The 24,035-nt window shown below is 56.4% G+C and overlaps 2 protein-coding genes across 3 annotated transcripts; one reads left to right on the top strand and one right to left on the bottom strand.

The window, feature by feature from the left end:
- Positions 1-1,837: 1,837 nt before the first annotated feature.
- SLC25A45 (solute carrier family 25 member 45) lies at positions 1,838-10,691 on the top strand. Of its 2 annotated transcripts, none has more exons than XM_032879449.1 (6): positions 1,838-2,004; positions 5,987-6,030; positions 6,235-6,306; positions 6,595-6,780; positions 9,213-9,471; positions 9,622-10,691. In XM_032879449.1, exons 4-6 carry the CDS (start codon positions 6,616-6,618, stop codon positions 9,888-9,890), a joined length of 693 nt encoding a protein of 230 aa, XP_032735340.1. In that variant the 5' UTR covers positions 1,838-2,004; positions 5,987-6,030; positions 6,235-6,306; positions 6,595-6,615; the 3' UTR covers positions 9,891-10,691. The 2 variants fall into 2 exon arrangements, with proteins under 2 accessions (XP_032735340.1, XP_032735339.1); XM_032879448.1 differs by lacking the exon at positions 1,838-2,004 and adding an exon at positions 4,736-5,026.
- A 7,760-nt stretch (positions 10,692-18,451) lies between these two features.
- Positions 18,452-21,180, bottom strand: TIGD3 (tigger transposable element derived 3). The gene is made up of 2 exons (XM_032879445.1): positions 21,030-21,180; positions 18,452-20,096 (listed from the first exon to the last, which is right to left on the bottom strand). Exon 2 carries the CDS (start codon positions 20,078-20,080, stop codon positions 18,656-18,658), a length of 1,425 nt encoding a protein of 474 aa, XP_032735336.1. The 5' UTR covers positions 20,081-20,096; positions 21,030-21,180; the 3' UTR covers positions 18,452-18,655.
- Between the last annotated feature and the right edge of the window lie 2,855 nt (positions 21,181-24,035).

Raw genomic sequence — 24,035 nt, 5'->3', positions numbered from 1 at the left:
TCTTTCCCTGCCCTCCAGGATCCACGCTACCCCATACTTGAACCCATTGCAACATGTCTTCCTTGCGTGAACTAAGGACTCAAGGAAGTTCGATGTGAGCTGGAGAGAAGAGTGAGCAATAATCAGCATCTCCTCCAGGGGCACCTGGGTGGTTCAGCCGGTTAAGTGTCTGCCTTTGGCTCAGGTCATGATCCCAGAGTCCTGGGACCGAGCCCCACATTGGGCTCCCTGCTCAGCAGGGTGGAGGGAGTCTGCTTCTCCCTCTCCCTTGCAGATCCCTGGGTTTGCGTGCCCCCCCCCACTCTCTCCCTTTCTCTCTCAAAAAAACAAACAAGCATCTCTTTCCAGGTTCTAAGCTCTGAGACCCTCAGGCCAGGACACGATGGCTTGGTGGGCTCCCTTAACCAGCCAGATCACAGTGGGAGCACAGTTCAGTGTCACTGAGTGCTTACTGGGTGTGGGGTCTGGGCTAGGGCAGGAGGTGAGGCAGTGCAAGCTCAATTATGGTTTACTTAGAGGTAGAGAGGGGGAAGAAGGAAGCCCAGGAGAGATGTGTATTTCTTTTCTTTAAGTAATTTCTTTTATTTATTTAAAAAAAAAGATTTTATTTGTTTATTTGACAGAGAGAGAGAGATCACAAGTAGGCAGAGCAGCAGGCAGAGATAGAGGGGGGAAAGCAGGCTCCCTGCTAAGCAGAGAGCCCGATGTGGGGCTCAATCCCAGGACCCTGAGATCATGACCTGAGCCGAAGGCAGAGGCTTAACACACTGAGCCACCCAGGTGCCCCAAGTAATTTCTTTTAAAGATTTTATTTATTTATTTGAGAGAAAGAGAGACACAGAATGAGTGGGAGGAACAAAGCAGGAGGAAGAGAGAGGACCTCAAGCAGACTTCACCCTGAGTGTGGATGCAGGACTCGATCCCAGGACCCTGAGATCATGACCTGAGCCAAAACCAAGAGCCAGTTGCTTATCTGACTGCGCCACCCAGGTGCCCTGAGAAACATGCGTTTACAACTACATACGATGACAGAATTGCCTTCAACGCTATGGAAAACTGTAAGCAAGCAGAGATGGGTCCTCACTTCCAGAGCCCTACTGAGTGCCAGACCCTTTCGTTTCCTCAGGTCATCCTCGGGGCCCCTGTGGGTAGAAGTGAGAGTAATAGTAGCTGCTGTTCGTGGTGTGGGTACAATGCACCAGACTCTTTTCTAAGTGCTTTAATTCTTGTATCACACCAGGAGGTGCGTAGTCGAGAAAACAGGATCAGAAAAGGCAAACCACAAAGCCGACGTCTGGCAGTGTGTACAGTGCAGTAAGGAGCCTGGAACAGGTCCAGTGCGGGGAAGGAGGGCACTGAAGGGATTCTCGAAGGCGTTCCCAGTTGCGCCTGTGGGAGCGTGGTGAGGACCCCAGGGAAGCCTGGGGCAGTCAGAGCACAGCAGGTGAGGCTGGAAGATGGGTGACACCTGGGGTCGGAGGTTTGTGTGTGGTGGGTTTGGCAGGTGATGAGGAGTTTTGGGGGGTTGTGAGCTAGAGTGGGACGAGGTCAGAGCTCTGCCCGGCCAGGAAGAAGACAGGCCTGGTTGGATTTCCAGGAGAAGAGTCCAGCCAGTGCTGGGGCTGCCCTTTGGCAAGGCTCCAGAGAGGGGTCGTGGGTCTGCCTTGAACTGAGGGGGTGGGGTGGGATGGGAGAAGAGAGCGGGGCCCATTCTGATGTGAGGGCCGCCAGTCCTTTAGAGCCAAGTGGCCTGAGACTCCGCAATCAGCTGGGCTGGTTTCCTGCTTTTATAAGCAGGAAAAGACACCCCCCCACCCCGCCCACCAAGGGCCACAGAAGGGATTGCCCACTTGGGAGAGAGCGACCAGCAGAATGAGGACAACAGCCCAGCCCTCGGCAAGGAAGGGCACTGGGGCAGCCCAAAGAACCCCGGGCAGCTCTAGGTGGACGACGTCAGAGATGAGCCCTGCTTCCTAAAACCCGTCTACCGGTGAGGAAGTAGCAGTGAGTGGGTTCTACTTTGGCCACAGCGGGAAGGCAGAAGGGTGAGTGGGACTGGTCCTTGGGTATCTGACAGGGAACAAAGAGTTGCATGATCTGGAGGGGCAGGTAGGGATACTGTTGGGGCTTCGCATTCTTTGGGGCCCTTTGGAGATGGGGAGAGAAGTGGAGACCCAGGGCGGGCTGCGGGGCTGCCCTCTAATGCTGTTCCCCCCTCCTTGCTGTTTACTCCTTCATTCTTGTGCCAAATATGTATTAAGCACCTGTCCTCTGCTACGTGCTGTGCTGAGCCTTCGGGATAACATCAGTGAACAAACAGCCAGAGGTCCCAGCCCAGACAGACAACAAGTTAATCACTGGTGCATCAGAAAGTCACGGGTGCCGTGGAAGAACGAAGAGGAAGAGCCAGGGAAGGGGCACCAGGAGTGCCCGGCAGGTGATAAGTCTGAGTCCAGGCTAGACCAGGCCAACAGGGAGAGGGAACAGCCAGTGCCAAAGGTCTGGAGGCAGGAGCCCGTTGGATGAAGAGAAGGAGGCCCGGGAGGCTGGGACAGTGACCAGGGCGTGGCCAGAGATGAGGTCGAAGGAATGTGGGGCTGAATGTTGAGGGGTCCTAGAGCCTAGGAAGGACATCCGTTTTCAGTCTGAGCAGGAAGGGACCCTTGCAAGGTATGGAGCAAAGCGCAGACACGGTCTGACTTAAATTTCAGCTGAGTCCCTTTGGCTACGAGGCAGAGAACAGACTGGAAGTGGGCAGGGGAGGAGGCAGGGAGACCAGGAGACCATGTGGAGGCCTTGGTGGCTTTGGGCCAGGGTGCTAGCAGAGGAGGAGGAGAGGAAGGGTGGGATTTGGGTCCTGCTTTGAAGGCAATATTAACACAATTTCCTTATGGGATGGTGGGGGGCTGTGAGACAGAGGGAGGAGGCAAGGGGGACTCCAAAATTTGGCACCCACATTTGGAGACTTCACGGATTTCTATAGGTGGTGACACCTGCGCCTTGGATCTGTGTGCCCTGAAAAGAGGACCCTGCCCTGGCCCCACTTCTCAACAGACCTACGAATAGGATCTGACAATATCCCGCGGCCCGGGATGTGAACAATACGTTACATCAGCACCCCCCACCCTGTAAACTCTGTTCATGTCAGACACTCATGCTCGACAGCAGCCTCAGCACTTGGGTTGTCCATGTCCCTGGGTCTGCCCTGATGCTCTGCCCTCTGCCCTGACCCCCACCGTGTGCATCCACGTCCATCCGTGTCCTGCCTCCAGGTCCGCGGGACTGCCGCTGGCTCCCTCGCCCTGCTGCCAGAAATAACTGAAATGTCAGGGAGCCGTGATCCTGAACGTGACCACCACCCCCACCCCCCGCCCCACCCTGGAAGCCCCCCTTGGATGACCTCCAGAGCATCCCAAAGGACATGGGAGACGGAGTCTCAGGAAGCACGGGCCTTGCCACAGATCAGCCGAGACGGGAACCCCAGTCTGGATGACATGGAAGCCCCTGCTGCCCCCGCCTCAGGCAGAGAGAGGGGATGGGAGCAGGAAAAATAAAGGTACCAGGCAGGCATGGGAAACACAAGGTGCGAGCCATCATCTGATTGGTAAAGAGATGCAACAAATTTTTAAGTGATGTAAAATATCGCTTTCAAAACAACAGCGAGGGGCGCCTGGGTGACTCAGTGGGTTAAGCCTCTGCCTTCGGCTCAGGTCATGATCTCAGGGTCCTGGGATTGAGTCCTGCATCGGGCTCTCTGCTCAGGAGGGAGCCTGCTTCCCCCTGCCCCCGTCTCTCTGCCTACTTGTCATCTCGCTCTCTTTGTCAAATAAATAAATAAAATCTTTAAAAAAAAACCCAAAAACATGGGGCACCTGGGTGGCTCAGTGGGTTAAGCCTCTGCCTTCAGCTCAGGTCATGATCCCAGGGTCCTGGGATCGAACCCCGCATCAGGCTCTCTGCTTAGTGGAGAGCCTGCTTTCTCCTCTCTCTCACTGCCTGCCTCTCTGCCTACTTGTGATCTCTCTCTGTCAAATAAATAAATAAAATCTTTAAAAAAAAATAAACAAAAACAAAAACAAAAACAGCGAGGAGTGAGCGTGTTTAAGCAGACCCAGCTTGTAAGAAGCCGGCAGGGGAGCGGAATCCAAAGCGTGCTAGAACATGCTTGGTGTATTGGCCGCAGGGAGGGTTGGAAGGAAGGAAGCAGAGAGGAGGAGAGAGGGATGCGGGTCTCCCTGCGTGTCACTTTAGATTGTTGTCCAAAGAAAAATGGGCATTCATAACCCCAGCGCTGAGACACCATCCACCCTTGATAACACCCGAATCCCCAGCTTGCCCCCTGGGAGGGAGGCCCGGAGAAGAGAAGGATGTGCACGAGGGAGGCTGTGTATGACTCACGCAAGGGAGCCGGGGAAGCTGCACACCCCCCTGGGAGGAGGTAGGGCTTCAGGCTAAGGAGTCACTCCTCTCCGGGTTGTGCCCACCCTGTCCGCTCTGGGGTTCCCAGGGCACTGGGACCGAGCTGGGCCTGCCCCATGGTGGCCATGCTCTATCTCCGCCGGCCTGGCCGCCGGTTCCCGGGTGTTGCGCTGGCTAGGCCAGGCCGGGCAGGCAGGGCCTTGCCCTGGACAGGCTCATTGAGGCCTTGCCGGCTGGGGCAGCCCTGGAGGCTGGGGCCTGGCTGCCGCGCCTGGTCCCGAAGCAAGGCTGCAAGGCCATCGTGGGCCGGCAGGGGGCGGGCCACCCGCCACGATCCCTGCTCTGAGATTTCACACTCCGCACAGGCCTTCTCCACCGTCAGGGCCACCCGAGGTGGCTTCCTCCCCTCCTGGTGCTGAGGTCTGGGCACTGGGCCACCGCTCACCCTCCCAGCTGAGTTAAACATTAGTGGGAGGTTATCGAGCAGGCGACGGGGAGGGAGATCAGGGACGGCCAGACTCTCCCTAGAGTCTCCTATCTGGAGCCACCGGATCCCGCCCCTGCCAGACAATGCCTGTGGAGGAGTTTGTGGCCGGATGGATCTCTGGTGAGACGTTTTTCTTCCTTCTGCTACGATCCCCCCTAGCGGTCCGTCACTGCCAGGGGACATGGAAGGAACAGAGACCAAAGTCTTGGTGGCTTTGGAGCCCGGGGACCAGCTCCCAGACCTCCTGGCAGCTGCCTTGGGGGCGCGGGGAGGAAGGTGCGGGTCTCTAAGCTACGAGGCCCTCACCTCCAGGGCCACGGTGAGCCCTCTCCCAGACACACCAACAGACCTTCACCGAGAACCCCACTCTCTAGGCCCACCCTGTGGGGCTCAGAAAGGAATTTTACCTTTCACCCCAGCAGCTGTCCTGCCTTCCCCTCTGGGCCTCTGCCCTAGTTTCCGGCACCGAGGCCAGCTGTGTCGAGGGCCCAGCCCAGCTTCTGGGTGTCCCTCAGCAGAAAGAGAGGGACATTCCGAACCTGCCTCCGGGGGCTGTGACCTCGCCCAAGAATCCAGGGCCAGCATCTGCTCTGGGGGGCAAGATCGGAACATGGGGAGGTGCCTGGGGGCTGGGCTCTCCTCCCCGGGGCGGGGGGCAGCAAGACGCCGTAGGGCCCCCAGCTCCGTACTGAGGGTCTGGACCAAGACCCCGTACTCCACAGCAGGTGTGAGTAGAAGGGAAAAGGGGGTCAGGCTGGCAGGGATGTGGGAGCCCTGGAGAATCTATCCCATGGCCCCACAGCTAGATAAGCAAGCAGGACGGTCAGTGTTGGACACTGTGAGGACACGGTGTCTGTGGCGGGCTCCTCCCTTCTGCCTGGGTGTCCTCTGGGAACGGCATTGCCCCTGGTCCCCACACCTCCCTAGCCCAGAGCTTGGCTTGGACGAGGAGGCAAAGGGGCCTGCGGGAGTCCTTTTGGAGTCTGGCCAGAAGGCCTGGCCCCATCTTCTCCTGCCCGAGCTCCCCTCCTGTCGGTCAGGTGCAAGGGGCCCCCCTCATAACATCTTCTTATCATGCAGGAGCTCTGGGCTTGGTCCTGGGATACCCTTTTGACACGGTAAAGGTGAGTCGAGGGGAGGCATCTCAGGAATAAAGGCTGTCACCAGAACCAGATGTCACCATGCCTTGAGAGCAGGGCCTGGCTGATGGGGAGCTTTCCTATCAGTGCTGCGCTGCTGGCATCCTGCCGGGCAGAGCGGGAGGAGCCAGGGGCTGGAGCCATCCTGCCCATCCCTCCTGGGCTGCCTGTTCTGTCCTCCTCGCACAGGTGCGGCTGCAGACCCAGACCACATACCGGGGCATCTTCGACTGCTTGGTTAAGACTTACCGCCATGAGTCGGTGGGTGTCTCTCTTCTCTGGGGCTTCGGCAAGGGGAGGCCTCTGGGTGGTCGGCAGTAGCTTTCTTCTCCCCCAGTGGGGCTCTGTCCCTGAAAGAGAGGAGACCAAAGTTAGGGGTTCCCAGGAGCTGGCTGTGCCCCAAGACTGTTCCCATCCTCAGCCAGCCTCAGCCTCTCTTCGGCAGGACTCAGGACTGGTTTCTGGCCAGAGGGGACCCTGTCAGAGTGGGAAGGGCAAAGAGGAGACACCCCCCCCACTTGGCCCTAAGGTCGCCTTGTCTTTCTACAGCTTCTGGGCTTTTTCAAGGGAATGAGCTTCCCCATTGCGAGCATAGCCATGGTCAACTCCGTGCTGTTCGGGGTCTACAGCAACACGCTGCTGGCGCTCACAGCGACTTCCCACCAGGAGCGGCGGGCCCAGCCTCCCAGCTACGCGCATGTCTTCCTAGCAGGCTGCACGGGAGGCTTCGTGCAGGTGAGAGGGAGGGGAGGGGGCACGCACACGCAGGTGCTTGCAAGCACGCACACGCAGGTGTGAGCGTGCACACACGTACCTCCAGAGCCGTCTGCCGGGCTCAGCACTGTGGGAAGACCTCTCTCCCGGGGGGATCCATTGCCCTGGAAAACTGATAGCCTTGCCAGAGCCCCGAGCCCACCCCCTCCAGCCCCGGCGTGGTCCTGGCAGCCCTCCAGCCCATGCCCCGCTCAGCCCTTTTGCCTGAAGCTTCAACTAGACCCCAGTCCATAGATTTCGCTGGAGGAGGCCTGGGTATTAATCATTAAAGAGCTCCCATCATTTAGTTTTGGTCTTTGTTCTCAGCATTTAAGGATTGGGTTTTTGATTGGCGGAGTGGAGGAAAGAGGGGCCTCCAGACACGGGGGCGGGGGCAGCTGGTTGGGGGGTGTGAGCATAGAGGCAGAGGGACCCGTGCCTGACTCTACCCCACACCCCAGCCTGAGGCGCCTGAGGTCACCATCTATTCGGCACCTGCCCTCATTCCCCTAACACACTTTCTGGGGCAGAGACTGAGGACAAAGGACAGGATTAGGTGGCTCACGCCAGTGAATTAATGATTTGTGAGATGCCCGCAGGTCCTGGCTTTCCTTCTGTCCCTTCTTGTGCGGAGCACATGCCTGCATATTTCCCAAGCTCTGAGACCGGCACGCCACCCAAACAAGGAAGAGAAATGAGACTCCACGCTAGCGGCTAACCCAGCCAGGCCCAGGTCCTAAGTCGCCCTCCTCTCCAGCTCTTTGCAAAGCCGAGCGGATAGCAGAACTGGGGACTGTAGGCTCATGGATGGGGACTGGGTTCAAGGTCCAACAGGAACCCGGTTTGCCCTCAAGCCCATGGATTCAGCTTCCCTGGGTCTTGGAGTAGAAACTAGATTTTAGTGTGGCCTGGGATGGGGAGCAGAGGGGCCCTAACCTGCCCCTACTCACTACCCTACCTTTGGCTCAGCCATTTCCGCACCGTCAGGAGCCCAGGACTCAGGGGCGCATCCCCTGGAGAAGCCCTGAGCTTGGCACTGCCCGCAGGCTCTGAAAGGATGACATCAGGGTCCCGCCTTAGGGGGAGGGAGCCCAGTCTACCTTCCTGCACAGGAGGAAGTAAACAAAGTCGGTCTGGCATTGTCAGAACAGCGCTGCCAGAACCCGCTTCCAGGGCTGAGGAACTAAGCTCATGTACTTTCCACGAAAGAAACAAAACCCACAGAAACCCCTCATGACATGCTAACCTCAGCCTGACCTCAGATCTCATCTGGACTTTTTTTTTTTTTTAAGATTTTTATTTATTTATTTGACAGAGAGAAAGAGATCACAAGTAGGCAGAGCAGCAGGCAGAGAGAGAGGGGGAGGCAGGCTCTCCGCTAAGCAGAGAGCCCGATGCGGGACTCGATCCCAGGATCCTGAGACCATGACCTGAACAGAAGGCAGAGGCTTTAACCCACTGAGCCACCCAGGCACATCTCATCTGGACTTTAACAGCTGACCTTGACCTACTGCATCCTTGACCCTCACATTAGCCCCCGGCCCCAGCTTCCCTCCATATTCACCCAAAAGTCCTAACAATGCCCCAAATGTTTGTCCCTTCTGCCTCTGCCGGGTGATGAGAGTCCTAGGACCCACAGAGCCCACCATCGCTCAGCTTCTGTTGGGACCCTAGTGGTTGGGGGTTTGCAGGAGGCAGGAAAGACTAGCCCAGCGCTTGACCCCCTCCCGGGCCTCTGAGAGGTGTCCCGTGGGAAGTACGTGGAGCAAGAATCTAGGAATTGATTCTTTTTTTTTTTTTTAAAGATTTATTTATTTATTTGTTAGAGAGAGAGAGAGCACATGGGAGCACAGGCAGACAGAGTGTCAGGCAGAGGCAGAGGGAGAAGCAGGCTCCCTGCCGAGCAAGGAGCCTGATGTGGGACTCGATCCCAGGACCCTGGCATCATGACCTGAGCCGAAGGCAGCTGCTTAACCAACCGAGCCACCCAGGCGTCCCTAGGAATTGATTCTTAAGGCTGGAAGTGACCTCCATTAGTCTGGGGAGGGGTCAGACCTGTCTCAGGGACCCAGACTGAATGCTTCCTTCAGACCCCATCACTGCAGGTGCCTGCTCCCCACTCCCCCCGGCTTTTGGGAGGCTAGAAGCCTCCCCCACCCTTGGAGAAACAATCCAGGATTGTCTCTGAGCATGTGCCAGGCAAGTTCGGTGCCGTTGTCCGAGGAGATGGCAGTGCCGCCAGCTGTCCGGGGCCAATGCTAAGGGTGGCGCCCGGCCTGTGCCCAGCCCTGCCGGCAGCGGGAGTGGCGAGTCCGATGGGCAGACGCGGCCCTACTCTGCCCACCACCGTCCTCTTGTTAGGATCCTCCTCGCTCGGAGCCCCACCCAGGCTCTCGGTGCTTCCTTTCCTCCAGGTCTACTGCTTGGCCCCTTTTGACCTCATCAAAGTCCGGCTACAAAACCAGACAGAGCCGAGGGCGCTGCCGGGCAGCCCCCCGCCCCGGTACCGGGGACCTGTGCACTGCGCAGTCTCCATCTGCCAGGAGGAGGGGCCCCGGGGCCTCTTCCGGGGAGCCTGGGCCCTTATGTTGAGGGACACTCCGACGCTGGGCATCTATTTTGTCACCTACGAGTGGCTCTGCCGCCAGTCCACGCCAGAAGGACAGAACCCCAGTAAGTGGACTGCGTGAGCGGGAGGGGGAGGGAGAGGAGTGGGGGAGGGGAGCTGGCCTTGGCCGCAGAGGATGGGGAGGGACCCCAGGGACTGGGTGGTGGGGTCTCTGCTCCTTGGTCTGACAGCCACCTGGGCTTCCTCTGCCCCAGGCTCAGCCTCGGTGTTGGTGGCAGGGGGCTTCGCAGGCATCGTCTCCTGGGCGGTGGCCACCCCCTTGGACGTGATCAAGTCCCGGATGCAGATGGCGGGGCTGAAGCACAGGGTGTACCGGGGGGTGCTGGACTGCATGGCGAGCAGTGTCCGGCAGGAAGGCCTGGGGGTCTTTTTCCGGGGGCTGACGATCAACAGCGCCCGCGCCTTTCCTGTCAACGCTGTCACCTTCCTCAGCTACGAGTACCTCCTGCGCTGGTGGGGCTGAGCGTGCACGTAGTGTCCCCAGCTCCCCAGCCAGACCCCCGCCCCACCGCCCAGATGCGAGGTCACGGGGAGCGCACCTGCTTGCTTCTCCAATTGGAGAGGCCGGGCCTTTCCTGATGGGCAGGCAGCGGCGGAGGGCAGGGCCTCGGGCTCCTGGACTCCGGAACCCAGGGCAGGCTTCAGGCTCCCAGCACCACTTGCCTTGGCTCCCGTGCTCCCCAGGGCTGTGAAACACACTCAGTGGCCCCTGGTGCCGGTGACATTTGGCCCGACCTGTGACTTCACCCCTCAGAGAGCTCTCAGAGCCGGCTCTCCTGGGCGCTAACGATCCCCTGGATTCCAGCACCGCATCCTCACCCATCCCCCACCTGCTCCCCCAAACTGGAGAGCAGCCTTCTCTCCCCTGCTGGTCCAGAATCCTTCAGTGGCTCCCTTGGCCTGTGGGGAAAAGCCCCACCTCCCCCACCTCTTGGGCCCTCTCCTCTCTGGGGCTTGGGTGGCCCTTGATCTCTCCTGGCCAGCAGAGGGCAGCGGGTCCCTTGGCTAAGCCTGCTCCTTGGCCCAGGCAGAGCACTGTCTGCCAGAGTCCTTCCTGGCAGGCAAGGGAGTTTCCCCTTGCTCCCCACTGGCTGTGGGGTTTTCATGCCACCCCCAACCCCCTCCTTTATTCCCCAACCCTCGCCCTGCCCCCGATCCCTCCCACATCCCACCACATGCCTCTATCGCAGCCCCCGGTTTCTGATTTGCTCCTCAACCTGGCCCCATGACACAGGGAGCTCCTTGAGATCAGGGGTCAGACTTCTGTTCTCCCACTCCGGCCATCACACCTGCTTCCTTCGTCCTGTCCCCCCATCTTAGGTTTTCCCTGCCTGGCCCCTCTTGGAGTGGTCCCAGAAGTCAGGGGCCACTCCTCCCCGGGGTGTCTCCCGTCCCACCCTCATTGATGGCACTTGTGTTCTTTACTTGTCTCAAGTGCTAAGTGGCAATGACAAGAAGGTTTGCTTGATTGGCAATAAAGCTGAGCAGAGTTTGTACCCACTAATGTCTCTATCTGGTCTGAGATCCACCTGGGCCCACCTTATAGTGACCTGAATGCCCAGAATTCTTGCCATTTACTGGGGGCTCCCTCTCAAAACCATCACAATAGGGGCACCTGGCCGGCTCTTTCAGTGGAACGTGAGACTGATGATCTCGAGGTTGTAAGTTCGAGCCCCACACTGAGAGCAGAGATTACTTTAAAAACAAACAAACAGGGGCACCTGGGTGGCTCAGTGGTTTAAGCCTCTGCCTTCGGCTCAGGTCATGGTCCCAGGGTCCTGGGATCGAGCCCCGCATCGGGCTCTCTGCTCAGCAGGGAGCCTGTTTCCCTTCCTCTCTCTCTGCCTGCTTGTGATCTCTCTCTGTCAAATAAATAAATAAAAATCTTTAAAAAAACAAACAAACAAACAACAAAACCCATCACCATATTATCACAGTTCACAACATTATAACATCATCACAGTCAGCTCAGAGACAGTGTTTAACTTGTCCGAGGTCACACAGCCAGAATGCCTCACGCCCTGCCTGGGCACATCCTAGCCTCCAGCCCCAGAGCCCAGTTACTTGGCTGCTCTGTGCTCCCTGGGGCCTGAGACCGTCACCCACCAAAGTTCAAGCTCACCGGGGCTCGGCTTAATGGCATTAGGTCTCCTTCACTGGATCCTGGGCTGCCGATGGCGGGTGACCCCCCAACTGCCCCCCACCCCACACCCCCTGCCTTCCTCCGCTGTCACAGTGTAGCCTCAGGGCTCAAGGCCCGGGAGCCACCTCCACTTCCTCACCTCCCTCAGAGCTCATCGGGCCCCGTGCTTGGACTTTGGCTCGAGAAATGTGTAACGTGTGCAAACTGCTTGTCTCTTGGCTTCGAGGAGATGCCTCACTCTTGGCCCAAAGTGTTGACCCCCGAAGGCCCCACTGGGGAGGCAGGAGGCACCCCACTGGCCAGGAGCCTGGGTGCCGGGGAGCACAGCCTTTTACACATGTTAAAGTTTAAGAAATGGCGTCTAAGTGCTCCTCCCGGCCGACACATGCTGCCCTTCCGAGCTGAGGGAGTCGTCAGTCCAGCAGATATGAGCTGAATTCCCAGCACTGGAGGCCTCCCTTCCTGCCCGGACTCAGGGAGCCTGTGCTTCTGGGATGGAAAAATGAGGTCTGTCTCAGCCACTCACTGCCCTTTCTGTGCCTTAGTTTCCCCTGATGTCGGGTCAGTCTGTGAGCCCCAGTGGCTGTCCAGCTCCGCCGCGGGGCCAGGCCTTTGGGGCCGGACGTGGCAGTGGTAGTCCGACAGTTGTTGGGGGCATGGGGCAGGGGGCAGTGGGTGCCTGGGAAATGGGTTTATAATGGGCAGGAAGGGAGCAGGCGGTCAGGGTGGTCCTCTGTAGCTGTCATGCATCATGTTACCAGTCAACAAGAGAATAACAGTTTAAAAATCCTTTTTTGATTTGGTTTTAGTTAAATCCTCTTTGGGGGTAGTAATTACACCTGTGAGACTGTCTCTGTACTGTCCGTTTTCCCTATCTGTTTTTTTCTAGAGGTGTCTCTGGGGGCTGGAGCTCCTCTCCTCTAGCTTCTCACTCACAACCAGAGAGAAGGCAGGCCTCCCATGGGGCTGCTCCTTCCGCTGCCAGGATGAGGGTGATGACGGACAAGGGACAATGGTGTCTAGCCCAGCGACTAGAACAGACCTGGGATTAGCGAGAAAACAACTCACTCCTCTTTCAGAGACCCAGGAAGGGGCACAAGAGTGTTAGAAAGGAGGGTGGAGGGGCACCTGGGTGGCTCAGTGGGTTAAGCCTCTGCCTTAAGCTCAGGTCATGATCTCAGGGTCCTGGGACCAAGCCCCACATCGGGCTCTCTGCTTGGCGGGGAGCCTGCTTCCCCCCCCCCCTCTCTCTGCCTGCCTCTCTGCCTACTTGTGACCTCTCTCTGTTAAATAAATAAAATCTTAAAAAAAAAAAAAAGAAAGGAGGGTGGAAAGACAAAGATCAGGCAGGAAATGAACAAGGATTTTCTTTCTTTCTTTCTTTCTTTTTTTAAACTAGGCTCCACACCCAGCATGGAGCCCAGCTCGGGGCTTGAACTCACAACCCTGAGATCAAGACCTGAGTAGAGGGGCACCTGGGTGGCTCATTCAGTTAAGTGTCTCTGCCTTTGGCTCTAGGTCATGATCCCAGGGTCCTGGGATTGAGCACCACATTGACCTCCTGCTTAGCGGGGAGTCTGCTTCCCCCTCTGCTGCTCCCCTTGCTTGTGCTCTCTCTCCATCTCTCGCTCACTCTCTCTCTTTCTCAAATAAAATAAAGTTAAAAAAAAAAAAAAGAAAGAGCTGAGCTGAGATTGAGAGTCAAACGCTTAACCAATCAAACCACCCAGGCGCCCTATGGCCAAGGGTATTTTTAAAAGCCACGTGTTTTTACATGAGCAGAGTCTCGTGATATTCATGTTTAAATTCCTCAAGGAGGGGCGCCTGGGTGACTCAGTAGGTTAAAGCCTCTGCCTTTGGCTCGGGTCATGATCTCAGGGCCCTGGGATCGAGCCCCGCATCGGGCTCTCTGCTCAGCAGGGAGCCTGCTTCCTCCTCTCTCTCTCTCTGCCTGCCTCTCTGCCTACTTGTGATCTCTGTCAAGTAAATAAATAAAATATTAAAAAAAATAAATTCCTCAAGGAATTACCATGTTGTGGGAGGTCATCATTCTTTTTGAGAGCTCACTGAGTTCGAAGGAATCCCTAAGAACCAAACAGCAAACGCACCTGCTTTGAGCTTGACATTGGGGCTGGTGTCCGAGCCTTGCGTAGAAGCAGCCCGAGACTTGCACAAATGTAAATAGAATCTCGTTGGTTTCCGTGATGTCAAATGTGACACTTACTTTTACAGTAGTGATCACAGTAGGAGACATTAGAGGAGGCTAACTGGCATGGACTGCATGCGCACAGGGAGGAATGACACACTGTGGGACGCTTCGGGCTTACTTCACTTCTCCCGCACTTACTCGAAAGCTGAGCCATGGGGATGCAGTTTTTTTTTTTTTTAAGATTTTATTTATTTATTTGACAGAGATCACAAGTAGGCAGAGAGGCAGGCAGAGAGAGAGGAGGAAGCAGGCTCCCTGCTCAGCAGAGAGCCCGATGCGGGGCTCGATCCCAGGACCCGGAATCATGACCTGAGCCGAAGGCAGCGGCTTAACCCACTGAGCCACCCAGGCGCCCCGGGGATGCGGTTTTTGAATGTGCTTCTATGTTTCCAGCCCGACTACTGTCCCGAGCCCTAGGCCCACACTACTGGCTATCTCTGCTCACGCATTCTTGAGCATCCCAAAGTGCCACGTTTCCCCTCCAGCCTGCTCCTCCTGCAGTGCTCTGTGGCCCAGAAATGTCCTCAGGCCAGAGGTCTCAGAGAAGCTCCCCTCCTCCCACATCAAAGGAGTCCCCAGCTCCTGCCAACCTTGCTCCTAAAGTTTTCTAGGACTCACTCTCTCTTTCTCAGCCCTAAAACCACAGCCCCAGTTCTGTCCTGAAGCTGGACAAATAACTCAACTTTTCCCTACTCTCCTTGTTCCCCTTGATGGCTTTCCATTGCTCTGAGGAATCAGGACAAGCTCCTTCTACAACCTTCAAGGTTCTCAGACATTCATCTTCTTTTGGTTCCTTAAACAACCACGTTCCCTCTCACCACAGGACATTTGCATGTACAGTTCTCACTGGCTGTGCACCTCCCACTCATCCTTCTGCTGTCATCACCACTTCCTTAGGAAAACTCTCCTCAGTCCCACTGTCTAGGTCAAGTTCCTTTGGCTTATGCCAGTGGTTTAGAATCACCTAGGGGACTTGTTCAAATACAGATTACTGGGTCCCATGCTGGGGTTTCTGAATCAGTGGGTTTGAGGAGACTCCAAGAATTTGTGCTTTCCTAAATTCCTACTGATGCTGCCAGCATGGGCCACAGTCTGAGAACCACTAGCTTGTGCTCTCATGTAATCTCCACTTTATCTGGAATCACAGGATTTTGTGTGTATGATTCTTTTATGATTATTGTCCTTCCTCTAAGCTATGAGCTCTGTGAAGCCAAGACCTTGCCTGTTTTTGTTCATCATCAAAATGCTAGCAGACACACAAGAGTTGTTCAATAAAGAGCTTTGAACAAATGAATGAATGAGTAAATGAAAAAAAAAACAACAACAACAACCCAGTCTTCCCAATATCCCTTCTGGCAGACTGGTGCTCTAGACTTTACCTAGAGCCCTCCTTCTACAAGGCAGCTGGATTCCAGATCTGTTATTACAAACATGATCTTAAAACTGTTGCTAACTTTTCAAGAAGTAAGAGAACTTCCCAAGGGCAAATCGGGGTATTGGAACTAGAGCTGCCCTTGGGGCTCACACTAATGCTGAGACCTTGGAGGTAAAGAACTTCTCGGAGCTGAAGACTAGACATTGAATGACACACAGAGCGGCGCTGAACCCAAGACTCATAAATTAAACCAAGATTCTGGAAAAGGATACACCTTTAGCGAACGGGTAAACCAGAAAACCTCCACCCACCAGTAAAGGGAATCTACAAAGAAACCTACCTCTCCCTTGTGGTGGACAGAAATTAAGAGTAAGAGTCCCCTCTGTGAACCAGGAACTACACGCCTACTCACCGTACTTCGGGTCTGAAACAGCTTTCTCCGGAGAAATTAATTTATCGTGGCATAGCGCCCTCTCGTGCTTGGTAGGAGTAATTACACATTCTTCTGAAAGTGCTCCCTAAATCAGACCTTCAAGTTTTCCAGAGATTTAAAAAAAAAAAAACAAAACAAAAACCACCTAATAAGATATTTTAAAAAATTATTCCCACATCCAGAAATTAAAAGACACACAAAGAAAAAAGTTACCATGAGTTGAAGCATCAGTAGAAACAAAAGCAACAGATCTAGTGTCCCCCACCATCCCCAGGCTATATACAGGTCACTTCCTAGTTCTCTGGCTGGTTCCTTAGGTACAGGTACAGGGACTGTGTCTTATTCACCTCTGCCACCCTCGGAGCAGAGGGTGCTCATCATAGGCTTGTAGATAAACAGAAACAACGCCTGCACTTTGTCCTGCCCTCACTGTGCGGTGGTGATGCCTGCAGGGGGGGAAGGGACACCGGACCTTGGTAAGAGCTCCGCTCTGTTGGGCACAGCAGGTGTCCTCTTCCTTCCTCTCCTTCCTCTGCAGCTCTCGCCCTGCCCATCAGGTCTCACCGAATGCAGTAGCTTCCTAACGTCCTTGATTTTCCTGTTTCCACGTGTGCTCCCCCCCACTTCCCATATGAGCTTCACACAGTGACTAGAGTCTGATTTTCTAAAACATAACGTGTGTTCCTCCGTTATCCAAATCAGGCTCCCACCAAGACCACCCCTCCGAACTGCTTGTCTCACTTGAGATGACCGTGAACAATGTGACCCCGAGGCCCCTGCCTTCCTCTCCTTTCCACCCTCCTCCTCTGCTTGACCCCCCACGCCCCCACTCTCTACCATAGGACAGTTGCTTCCCGCCTGTGATGTTTGCACCTGCTGCTCCCTGGGCAGAGAACACTTCCTTACCATTTGCAACTCAGGCCAAAGGCCTTCTCCCTAACTCCCCTGTCCCAGCCCCTCTCGACAACATCATTATTTTATTCTCATCTTGGCACGGATTTCCCTCTAAAATGACCACGTTTATTAGTTTGCTCGTCTCTTCTTTATCTCCCTCTGCCAGAAAGTAAGGGCTTGGAGAGGAGGGATCCTTTCTGTCTTATTCTCTATGAGCTGGAGGGTCCTGGAACAGCGCCTGACCCACCAGCAAAGAAGTCAGTAAATACTGTTTGAATGAGCCAAGAAAGTCGCTTGCAAACAGGCCAAGAATGTTATAGGACAGCAGCGCACGAAAGGAAATGGTTCCTTGTGGCTTTAAAAGAAAAGCTCTGGGAGGAAGGCAGAAATATGGCTGTCAGGCTGAGCTGCTCTAACGGGAATACAGCACCCAGGACAGAGGGTTCGTGTGTCCCCTCCTTGTTACTTTGGTCAGGTCTTTAGAGGTCGTATAATTCTGGTTTTAATGTTTAAGGAGATAGGTCAGAACTGGGATGATTTCAGAAAAGGGACAATGGAAGATAGGTAGGAAAACTGGAATCTGTGAGGAAAGCTTACAGGATCTGGGGCTTGGAAGGCCAGCAGGCAGGCTCAGCACGGTTTAAAAGTGAGCTGTCCGGGCCGCCTGGGTGGCTCAGTTGGTTAAGTGTCTGACTCTTGATTTGGTCTCAGGTCATGATCCAGGGTGGCTGCGTAAGGGTCCACACTCAACACAGAGTCTGCTTAAGACTCTTCCTCTCCCTCTGCCCCACCCCCAGCTTGCGTGGCTGCCGTGGGCACTGAGTCCTGGACCACAGTGTCCCCAAACCCAAAAGCTGCCCCGTACTGACTTGTGATGGCCTACTGCCTTTTAGGCCACAAGGAGATTTTGGCCAGAGCTGGACTCCTCACCAGCCCGGGTCTGTCTGTGCCCATGGCCCATGGCCTTTCCAGGTAAATCTATCCTCTTCAAGTCCTACTTCCTGATCTGACTCAGGGTGCCCATCTCCCACCTGGACCACTGGGACTCTGTCTGCCAGTGGCTCTCACATCTTTGACCCACTCTCCATATCTCAGTTATTCTAGAACTCCCACGAATGACCTGTCCCCATCCCGACTGAGAAACTTTGGGGTGTCCCCTCACCAGGTCTGGTGAGCTAAACAGCCCTCCTGCTCCCCAGGCCTCCCCATGTGCTCTGGAGGGGCCACCTGCCTCCGCCCACCACACTGTGCTCCTTCCCTCCCAGTCGGCCTCCGCGCCCGCCACCCCTTGTGTTGGACTGGCCTTACCGGCCAAGCTGCAGCTCAGAGGGCACAACCCCTCCAGGAGTCTCCCCGGGCTCTGCAGGGCCACAGGACTGTGCACGTGCCTGGGTGACAGCCTTTAATCGGGATGCACCTCTGCTGTCACAAGGTCCTGCTCAGCGGGGACGCCATTTATGCAGCCTCACCACGCAGGCTTGCTGGAGAGATGCTGTGAAATGGACGGTTGAACACGTGACTCTTCCCAGTTCTGGCTCCTTCTGGTTTCCCTAGACTGTCCCCAGCCTGGCCCCCTCCTTCCTAACACCACCCGCCAGCCTCGATCTGAGAGCAGAGTCCGAGAGCTGCAGAATTCAGGATCTATCAGCGGGTGAGGATTCCCCATTCCCTGGGAGCCCTTCCTGCTGGATTGCTGGAAGAGAGGGTGTCCCGCTGGTCACCTGCCGGCGCAGCCCAGACAGCTGAGGTGCGGCAAGCCTCAGTAGCCAATCGAAAGAATCTTAGTCGATTCTCCCAGGAAATTAACACCCTGATCTCTTTTCTGATTACAAATTTTATTTCCAGAAGCAGAACTGTTTCAAACACAGAGTTCAAGGGATTGGCCTGTTTGTAATGCCCCAATTCCATCTTCCCGAGGCCCAGCCTCCCTGGAGGTTTGGAAACTAGGCGCTAACTTCACCCGGCTGTGCGCCCCATCTTTCGACCCCTCTTCTCAAGGCGTGGACAACTTTCTCTCAGAGCTTAGACTGGGTCTCCCAGCGTGTCTCCCTTGCACACCTTTCACAAGAGCTCCATTTCCACGGGAAAGAGACCAGCCTCCTGTCTGCCTTTTAGAGAGGGCGTTTCCATGGGAAACAGGAGAGGAGAGGCTCCAGTGAGCCGCGAGGGGCCCTTCACAGGCAGCAGAGCCGCTCTACCTCCTCCTCGCAGGCGTAGAATTTTTCAAAGAGCGCAGGGGAGGGGCTGTTGCACTCCAGCCACCTCCGGAGTGTGCCCAGAGCCCGGAGGGCGTCAGCTTTGGTGGGCAGGGGCTGGAAGCCGTCCTCCCCAGCTCCCTCCTCGGCCTCGGCGCCTGTCTCCTCTTTGCACGCTCCAGACGAGGGCTCCTCGCCTTCCAGGTCCACAAAGCGGGCAAACTCCTGGAGGCTCATCCCACTGGGGACCAGAGGCAGCTCGGAGGCTTCGCTGGGGGCCGGGGGCAGCTGGCAGGGAGCCAGCCCTTCCTGGATGAAGCCGCTGACGATGAGCTGCGGGGGCACCTTGGCCCAGGCCGCCGCTGCCAGGTGCAGTGCATCCAGCACCGTGAGGCCCGCCCCGGCCTCTGCCAGCGAGACGCCGGCCCTCCTGCTCTGCACAGCGGCCAGCTTGCCCAGCAGCCGGTGCCGGTAATGTGTCTTGAAGGCCCGGACCACGGAGCTGGGCAGGGCCGGCGTGCTGGGGGCGGCCGTGGTGGCGGCCAGGGGCAGGAGCCTCACGTGGCGGAGTCCGGGCAGGCTGGCCAGCTCCTCCAGCACCCGGGCCGCCAGCAGCAGGGTGACCTGTCGCCCCTGCTGGCCCATGTCCCTGTCGAACTGGGCCAGCCACTCGGACCAGGGGATGCCCAGGTCAGGGTGGTAGGAGGCAGGCAGGGCCTCGCTGCTGACCCCAAAGAAGCACCTGGGCGAGGCCTGGAGCCCACTGACTAGCAGCCGCCGCTTCTCCGTGCCCCTGCTGTTGGCGCACAGCAGCACCCGCACGCGCTCACAGGGCCCCCCGCTGCCGGGCACGGCCCGGTACAGCAGAGGCACTTCGGCACAGCCGAAAACGTCCTCCGGGGAGAAGTCTTTAAGGGAAAGAGGAGGCTGGGCCCGGGACGTGGGGCCCGGGGGAAGGGGCTCTGGGGGGAAGGAGGGCGCAAGTACACGGCGGCCCCCAAAGCCTATGTTGTTTCGGCGCTTCCAGCGGACCAGCCAGCCGATGCTGGGCACAAAATCCTGGCCCATGATGTCAGCCAGTTCCTTGGCTTTGTGGAGCAGCATGGGCCCCGTGACGTCCCAGGCCTTGGCCCGGGCGATGTGGTACCAGCAGAGCAGAGCCTCGTCGATCCCGCTGTACTTGGACTCCCGCTTGCGCTTGCGCTCCCGGTTGGCTGTGCCGCTGCACCAGTCGGCCAGCAGCTTCTCCTTGTTCTTGCAGATGCGCGAGATCTGGGGCTGGGAGACCTGGAAGCGCCGGGCCACCTCTGACTGGGACATCTTGGACTCATCCAGGAGTTCCAGCACCTGGATCTTCTCGGCCAGGGACAGGGCATGAAGCTTCTTCTTGCTGCTCAGCTCCATGGCTTCTCCGCAGCCCCTGTGGGGGCAAGAAACAGTGAGTGGGGTCCGGAGGGCCGAGGCCAGGAGGACAGGAAAGGAGCACAGGGAGGCAGAGAGAATATACAAGGACAGGGAAAGAGGCTGCTGTGTGGCAGAGACTAGGGAAGACTGGGCCAGCTGGGAGAGCGTGAGAGGGTGCACTGGGCAGGTGTTCAGGAGGTTGGGCGGGACAGAAGGGAATGGTGAGGCTGAGGGAGCAGTGGGCTGGGCACAGACCCAGAGGAATGCCAGAGCAGAGCTGGGGAGGGGGGTGGCTTACTGGTCAGAGGGAGAAGGGGTCTGGCCTGGGGTCGAGGGGAGAAGGATGAATAAAGCCAAAGGGACAGCTGCAGAGACAACAAAGGAGTGTGGATAGGGGAGGACAGGGGGCCAGGGCTGAGTGGGGCAGGTGTAGGGGATAATCAGGGACGGGGCTGGGTAGTCCCTGGGAGGGGGAGAGGGATGATGGCCTGGGCTGGATTTAAATGAAGATGTTGGAGGCGGGGTGGCGAGTGGATGAGCAGAGTTGAGGTGACAAGTGTACAGACCACAAAGAGCGACAGATGGGGGCAGGAGGAGCGAGGCTAATTTGGTGCTGGGTCCAGAGGAGGTAAGACTGGGCGGGGGTCCGGCCTGGAGAGCGAGGGGAGTGGGAGCACGGGGCCGAGATGGCAGGTGCACAGGCGACAAACAGCAAGAGGGGTGAGGAGGCCGCGGGCAGCGAGAGGGACGGGGTGTCCCCAGAGGGGAGGGAGGTGGCCTGGGAGAGGTACTAGGAGCGCGGGCACGAGCGTTTGGGACCAAGGCAGGCCCGGAGCCCGGCTCCGCCACCTGGCCGGCCTCTCCCCACCTCGACGCGGGGTCCGTCGGCGGGGCGTACCCAGGCGCCCGCCGGCCCTCCCGGCCGCCCGGCCTCCCGCTCCGCACCCACCTCAGGCGCTCGTCCCGCGGCTCCCGCCCCTGCCCCGGCTCTGCTCAGCTCGGAGCCCCTGTCCCGGCGGCGACGGGAGAGCAGGGGAGGGACGGGCGCCACGACCCGGAGGGCCGAGTGGGCCGAGGGGCTGCGCGGGTGGCGGGCGGCGGGCAGCGGGCGCGCGCCCATGAAGGCCCCGTGCGCGCCGCCCGCGCCGGGCTCTCTCCCGGCTAGGGAGACCGCGGTGCAGACGCTCGGCTCCCACCCGCCGCAGCCCCGCCCAGGGCCCATCAGATTGGCCCTCAATGACGTCCCGTCCCGCCCCCAGCTAAGTCTCATTGGACGTTGCGGAAGTGGCGGGGCCCTCTTGGGGGCGGGGATTCCAGCGCGAGCGGCGGTGAGGCGGAGCCAAGAGCCCGCGGGAGTCCCGGAGGCATCGCCAGCCGCTGGGGCCCGAGGAGCCTGGGGCAGCGCGGGGGCCGGCAAGCAGATCTGGCGTCTCAAGGCCTTCTTGGCGGTGACCTAGGCAGTCGCAGCTTTCTCATCTACCAAACAGGGCTAATACCGGTCACGGACTGGTTGTGAGAAAAATGGATGAAAGCTTTAAGCCACACAAAAGCTGTTACCATGGACAGCGCTGGCCTCAGGTTGATTGGTCCATCTGGGGATATAACTTGCCTGGCGCCAGTTGGTTGTTTTGTTTGAATTTTATTTATTTATTTATTTATTTATTTATTTATTTATTTATTTATTTTTTCATTTGACAGACAGAGATCACAAGTAGGCAGAGAGGCAGGCAGAGAGAGAGGAAGGGAGCAGGCTCTCTGCTGAGAGCCCCACGCGGGGCTCGATCTGAGAACCCTGAGATCATGACCTAAGCCAAAGGCAGAGGCTTTAACCCACTGAGCCACCCAGGCGCCCCTGTTTTGGTTTTTAAAGTAGGCTCCATGCCCAACGGGGGCTCCAACTCACAACCTTGAGATCAAGAGTTGCATACTCTAATGACTGAGCCAGCCAGGTGCCCCATGGCCAGTTCTGACTTAGGGCAAGTAAGGACTAATTTTTATTAGTTTTTATTAGTTTGATAGTGGTTGGCAAGATTCAAGTTTCTTTCTTTAAGCGTGCAGAGCCGACTCCAGGGTCTGAGCAGGGCTGGATCTCACAACCCTGAGATTGTGAGGTCATCGCCAAAATTAAGAGTCCAACGCTTAACCGATTGAGCCACTCAGGTGCCGGAAGATTCAAGTTTTTAAACTTAAGGTCTAATACCAGTTCTTTCCTTAGTAATCTTCAGTCCTGCCTGTTCTTAGCAACTGAAGGTACGACCCGTGGTCGCGTGTTCCCATCCTCAACTTCAGCCTGCTTTCCCTCCCCCACTCCCAGCTCTGATGGGAAGCCTGGGCCACGGATGAGTCCCCGTCTCTCTGCCTCACAGGCAACCCCCCCAACCCAATCTATGCCTGATCCTTTCTCCATCCTTCTATGTCCCATGCCAAACCCCACCTTCTGCAAACCTTTTCCAAATATCTTCTCTTAGGCTGCTACAGCTTCCCCCCCAACACACACATTTCTTTTCCTTCTATTTCTTTTCTAACTCCTGCTCAGCCACCAACGATCATTGCTTTACTCCCTCTGCTTCTGTCCTATTTCCGTGTAAAAGCCTGAGGACAGGGGATGTGCTCTATTACTAACACAATTCCCGGCTCAGAGCACCCAGCTTACTTACTGAATGCAATGGCCTAGGCCACTGGCTTTCCAGTGGGTCGGTGGTTTTCAGTGTGTGTGCTGCTGAAGTGAGCACGGTCAGTGGTTTTCAGACTGTTTCAAAAAGCCCTAAGGATACCTCAGGGGGTTCATAACTGATCGATGGAAATCTTAAAAAGTTTAAGAGCTACAAAACACTTTCAAGTGAGATACAGAAGATCCATTATGGAAGTCGTCAACAACAACATGTTGGCTACAAGGAAAGGCATCATTTTTCATGCACATAAACATTCCCCAAGGAAGGTGGCTGTGCGGGCAGAGTTCACGCTCATGGGGGGTAAAGGAAGGAATGCCAGCCACGAGAAGTCGAGGTGCCTCTATGCTCGTGAACAAAGCTTGCACATGTCCCACTATGATGTTCTTTTCTTCCGTCATTCTTTTGTATTTATGATTCAGCTTCTGAACCCACTTTAAGTATCTAAAATCCCAAGATTAACCTTTAGAAGACTGTCACCACTTGCATATACAAGTCTAGCAGAATTACCTTCAAACAAACCAAAACATAGACCCAGGATGCTTGATTTCGGCTCAGGTCATGATCTCAGGGTCATAGATCAAGCCGTGTCGGGCTCTGTGCTGGGTACAGATCAAGCCATGTCGGGCTCAGGTCACGATCCCAGAGTCCTGGGATTGAGCCCCGCCTTGGGCTCTCTACTAGGCAGGAAGCCTGCTTCCTCCTCTCTCTCTGCCTGCCTCTCTGCCTACTTGTGATCTCTATCTGTCAAATAAATAAGTAAAATCTTAAAAAAAAAAATCTTAAAATAGGAAAAGATATCAGAACAAAGTACTCAATTTTATATCTGCTTTACATACTGAGCTTTAGCAAAATTTTAATTTGGGATTAAAAGCTGTTATTTCAAAACACTTATAAACCACTGACCTGCGGAAGAGAAGTTTTAGGCTGAAATGACTTTCTCAACCAGGAAAGGGAGTCGAGATAAACCATCCAGCAGGGAGTTCTGTGTAAAAACGTTTATTTGTACTAATGTTTAGAATACAGGAACTAAAGAAAGAAAGACACCTCAACTCCAAAGGGACAGTGAATTAGGGCCTGCCCACAGCCAAGGGGAAGGCCACTCCAGGGGGTTCTGGCACGGACTATCTCCCTCCACTACTTCATATCAGTGTCACCAAGCAAAAAACTGAGGAATCAGGATGTGGAGACCTTACCAGCTGCTAGCGAGTGTGCAAGGGAAGAGAGGGATGTCTATGTGGCTTTCCTGTGACCCAGGGGCCAGGACACAGAGAGCAAGAGGCAGA

The sequence above is a fragment of the Lontra canadensis genome, unplaced genomic scaffold (assembly GCF_010015895.1).
Source record: "Lontra canadensis isolate GAN:19392208 unplaced genomic scaffold, GSC_riverotter_1.0 scaffold66, whole genome shotgun sequence".
NCBI classification, from domain to species: Eukaryota; Metazoa; Chordata; class Mammalia; order Carnivora; family Mustelidae; genus Lontra; species Lontra canadensis.
This window is presented reverse-complemented; position numbering and strand designations above follow the sequence as displayed.